The 4,893-nt window shown below is 71.3% G+C and overlaps 1 protein-coding gene across 1 annotated transcript in view; it reads left to right on the top strand.

Moving 5' to 3' along the window:
- The window catches only part of GLIS2 (GLIS family zinc finger 2), a 23,449-nt gene extending 21,462 nt beyond the window's left edge, over window positions 1-1,987 (top strand). The window contains exons 3-5 of the mRNA XM_026065226.1: window positions 433-650; window positions 798-916; window positions 1,173-1,987. Of these exons, the coding sequence (XP_025921011.1) occupies window positions 433-650; window positions 798-916; window positions 1,173-1,987 (1,152 nt within the window). The remainder of the gene's footprint in view (window positions 1-432; window positions 651-797; window positions 917-1,172) is intronic.
- The last annotated feature ends 2,906 nt before the right edge of the window (window positions 1,988-4,893 follow it).

The following is a 4,893-nucleotide window of genomic DNA, read 5'->3' on the forward strand; positions in this document are numbered from 1 at the left end:
GAAGGCCACACAGGGATGTTTTGGGGCTGGGGAGGTGACACGGGGCTGGGAGGGTGATACGAGGCTGGGAGGCCCCACGGGGGTGTTTTGGGCTGGGGGGGGGGTGATACACGCCTGGAAGGCCATGCTGGGATGTTACAAGGATGCGGGCGGTGATACAGGGCTGGGAAGCCTTGCAGGGATCATGCGGGGGCTGGAAGGCCACACAGGGATGTTTTGGGGCTGGGGAGGCGATATGAGGCTGGAGGCCACGCAGGGGCGATACGGGGCTGGGAGGTGATATGGGGCAGAGGGAATTTTCCACCTCCCCGTCCCCAGCTGCTGGCTGACGCTGTGCACTGCATGGAGTTGGGGGGCCTGGAGCGGGGCATTGGGGGGGGCAGGACCCCCCCTGTGATGGCGCTGGCCCTCATGGCTCTCCAGAGGGCGTAGGGGCTTCCCTGGTGTCCCCCCACTGCTGCCTCTGTGGTGCCCACCCTGCCGTCCCCATCTCACCCCCATCCCTCCTGCCCCCAGTGCAACCAGTTCTTCGACCTCCTGCAAGACCTCGTGGACCACGTCAACGACTTCCATGTCAAGCCCGAGAAGGACGCGGGGTACTGCTGCCACTGGGAAGGCTGTGCCCGCCACGGCAGGGGCTTCAACGCCAGGTGGGCAGGGGGCTCGGCGGGGGCGCGGGGGCTGCTCTGAATAGCCGTGGGGGGAGACATGAATGCGGTGCTCAGGGGCAATAAGGGGCCRGGGCCCGTGGGCCGGTGCAGGCCCCTCTAATGGCCGCACGGCCCTCGCTGGCGCAGGTACAAGATGCTGATCCACATCCGGACGCACACCAACGAGAAGCCGCATCGCTGCCCCACCTGCAACAAGAGCTTCTCCCGCCTGGAGAACCTGAAGATCCACAACCGCTCGCACACAGGTCGGTGGGCACCGTGCCCGGCTCACTCGCGCAGGGCACGGCAGGCAGGGACAAGCCCCCCTCGCCTGCCAACCGGAGCTGCCGTCCCTGGGGACCATTGCGGGGGGACAGCCAGGGATGCCCTGCTTGGCCAAGGGGACCATGGGGGTGCTGCCAACCTCCAAGGAGGCCCCGGCCGGGCCTGGGTGCTGTGCCAGGGGGAGAGCCGGGCTGGCCGGCCCCTGGGCAGACCGCGGTGCTCTGTGCCCTCCCGCAGGCGAGAAGCCCTACATCTGCCCCTACGAAGGCTGCAACAAGCGCTACTCCAACTCCAGTGACCGCTTCAAGCACACCCGCACCCACTACGTGGAGAAACCCTACTACTGCAAGATGCCGGGCTGCCACAAGCGTTACACGGACCCCAGCTCGCTCCGCAAACACATCAAGGCCCACGGCCACTTCGTGTCCCACGAGCACCAGGAGATGCTCAAGGTCCACCAGCCCCCCAAGACGCCCCTGGGCTCGGCAGAAGTGCCTTACGTCAACGGGGCGCAGCTCATCATCCCCAACCCCGCGGCCCTCTTCGGCCCGCACGGGCTGCCGGGGCTGGGCGCCTCGCTGCCCATCCCGCTGGCGCCGGCGCCCCTGGATCTCAGCGCCCTGGGCTGCGGGGCTGTGGGCTCGGGCGCGCTGCCCGCGCTGCCCAGCCCCGTGCTCTCCCTCAACGGGGCCCCCTTGAACTTGGCCAAGAACCCGCTGCTGTCATCCCCCTTCGCGGCGGGCGGCCTGGGGCTGCCCGTCATGTCGCTGCTCGCCGGTGCGGGCAAGGCGGAGGCCGAGAAGTGCCACGGGGCCGACGGCCGGCTGCCCAAAAGCGGCAAGTCGCAGGGGCCGGAGAGCCGCAAGGAGTCGTGCGAAAGGACGGAGCTGGCGCGGCTGAGGGCCACCCCCGAGAGCCTGGCGCTGCTGCCCGGCGCCGTCCTGGACCTCTCCACCGGCGTGAACTCGGTGGGCAGCCCTGAGGCCCTGCCGCCCGGCTGGGTCGTCATCCCGCCCGGCTCCGTGCTGCTCAAGCCGGCCGTGGTGAATTGAGAGGCCGACGACGCCCGGGTCCGGCTGCAGCCCCCACGGGCAGAGCCCGGGCGGGGAGGGGGCCGGGGCTGCAGACCCCATGCTGTCACCCCCCCGCCCCGTTCCCGCCATCCCGYGCCCCACACTTCGGCTTTCTCTTGGTTTTTAACCTTCACGAAAGAAGAAACGGACTCTTCTGAGAATAGCAATAATCCCTCGGCGGCTGTGGCCGGCTACGACCCCGTGCCGCGCTCGGCCCGGCGCGACGCACTCCAGTGGCTCCAGCGGCCGCCTCGCGTCCCCCCTGCTCCGCCAGCCCCCCCCCCAGGCCAGAGCAGGCGCCAGCCCAGCCGGACACTGGCAGGGGCAGCCGCGGGTCCCCGCTGGAGCCGGGCAGCGGTGGCGGAGCCGGTCCCCGGGGTGCTCTGGGCTGGTCCCGCGGGGAAGCGGCCTCCTCCTCCCCGCCTGGCTCAGGCCTCGGCAGCCGGAGACGCCTCTATTTATTTATCGACCAGACCCCCCTGCTCTGACGGGGCCCCGGTTGGGCTCTTCTGCTCTTGCTGACTTGGCGTCTCCCTGCCTGAGGCCTCAGCCCCCCCCCCGGCCGCTGCTGCTGGCCACCCGTCCCAGTGCAGCCCGTCCTGGCGTGGGGGGAACACTGTCCCCGTCCTTCTGCCGTGGCTGGGTGCAGGGAGGAGCGGGCAGAGCATGGGGATGGCAGGGTGACAGCTTGGGGACCCGCTCCCTCAGCTGCGACCTTGGGCGGGGAGGGGGCTGGCCACACCATCCGCCCCCCCCCCCCGCCGCGTGGCCTGGCACGGCTGTGGGCTGGCCGCTGGCACCACGGACGTGGCGGTCCTTGCGCGGCGCCCTGCTCCACGGCCTGGCACCCTCGGCGCCGCACTGGCAGCACCGCGGGGTGCCCGCTCCCTGCCGGCCTCGCTCCGTCCCTCCTCGGCCACACCAGCGCTGGCCCCGCAGGCTCGCCGCCTGCCACCGCCGGAAGAGACGCCCTCCACGGAGCCGGCAGCGTGTGCCCAGGAGAGCCGAGCCCAGCTGGCTGGGCACACGCCGGAGCGGCCGCCCRCCACAGCCAGCCCGCTGCCCTTCCCTGGATGCCCCTCCTGCTCCGCAGACAAGGCCGAACTCGGAGACTCCGGACCGCACGGTGTCAACCCCTCTCCTGGACCACGAGCGCCAGCCCGYGCTGGCCCGCCCCGTGCCACGGACAGCCCTGCGTCGCCTCCCCGGACCTCCCCGTGACAAGGCATACGGCTGCGTGTGCCGCTCACCGCGCCGGCTCCGCGCCCGGGGCAGAGCCACCGTGTTTAGCTACGTTCATACCTAACCATGTAACGCAAGTGCATGCAGCCAGCAGGCAGCGCAGGCAGGACTCTGGCCTCGGCTGTGCCAGGCTCCGCGGGCACCGGCAGGGCTGTGGGCAGCACTGGGGGGGACCCGCTGCCCCAGCGCCGGCCTGTCCCGCTCGGGGGTGGCAGCTGGGTGCCGCTGTGCCCCGTGCCAGCTCTCCTAGGTGTCCCCAGCTCGACTGCGAGCTTGGCCCCATACTCGCCTATCCGAGCTGCCACGCGGGCACAGTGCCGCTGCCCGAATCGCGGTGCCGGTGCTCCACGCTGAGCCCCTCGGGCATGCCCGGGTTTCCGCAGCCGCCTGGGCAGCCTCTGCCCGGGCTGGCACGGGGACTGCAGGGCCCAAGCCAGGTGTGACCGTGAGGGCACGCGGGACACCCTCTCCTTGCGAGCCTGGGACGCACTGCCCCGAGGTCCCAAATGAGCCCCCCCAGGGCCACAGGGCAGCGCTGGCACAGGCCGCACGCTGCCACGTCAGCGCCGTGTGGCCCCGGCAAGGCACCGGCCCAGTCCCGCACCTGGGCGCTGGGCCTGGCTGTGCCCCGGGCAGCCGGGGCCGGGACACGCGGCCTTGCCCTGGCAGGGCCGGGGCTGCGAGCGGTGCCGGGACCGGGCTGCGTGCCCAGCCTCCGTGCGGGCAGACCCCCGGCCCAGCTGGGGCTGGCTCGGCACGTCGCCCCCCTGCCCCAGCCGGCTGGACGCCAGCCGCCCCGGCACCGTGTGGCAACGTGGGGACGCTGAGCAGCCCACGCCACGCCGGGCACAGGGGCCAGGGGCGCCGCAGGGCCCTGGCGCGGCTCTGCCAGCAGCAGCAAGAGCAAGCAGGGAGCCCAACGGGGACGGGGCTGTCCCCCATCCGCTGGGGTGGCAGATGACCCTGCCGAGCCGCCCCGGCTGGTGCGGGGACCCTCAGGCTCCAGCCCTGCGCACGCATCCCCCACCCCGACCCTCCCTCCCCGAGGGACCGCTCGTACTGCCGTGGGGCCCCGACTGCCCCCAGCACGGGGGCCCAGCTTTCCCTCGACCGCCCCCGCTCCCGCGGGGGTCCCTGGTGTCCCCCTCGCCCCGCTGGCACACACAAAGGGGTCCTGCGTACCTCTGCCTGCCCCTGGGCAGGACCCCTGCTCACGGCTCTCTCCGAACCGGGGGTCTCCCTGACCCTGTCCTAGCCCCGCTGCTGCTGGAAGGAGTCCCCTCGGGGGGGGGGGGGGGCTGAGGCTTGGGAAAGCCCCCAGCCCAAAGCGCCGGCACCCCCACCGCCACGCGCCCCACGGGGAGCCGGTCTCCCTGTGCTCCCCCTGCCCGGGCCGGGGCGCCACGGGCTGCCCCGTGCTGCCGCAGCATGGCATTCGGCCATCGACCAGGCCTCCCCGGCCGGTGTACGTTTTCTTGCTCGTTTGTTGGTTTGTTGTTGCACATTCCAGGACATCAGTATTTTAACGGTCTCTAAGTGCCTTTCTATTGTAGTTTCTGGGTTGTTTTTATTTTCCTCCTGTTGGGCTCCATCGCTGTTAGCATAGAGTTTAAGGACTACAGAAGTAAGAGATAAGCTAACGA

The sequence above is a fragment of the Apteryx rowi genome, unplaced genomic scaffold (assembly GCF_003343035.1).
Source record: "Apteryx rowi isolate R43461 unplaced genomic scaffold, aptRow1 scaffold_225, whole genome shotgun sequence".
NCBI classification, from domain to species: Eukaryota; Metazoa; Chordata; class Aves; order Apterygiformes; family Apterygidae; genus Apteryx; species Apteryx rowi.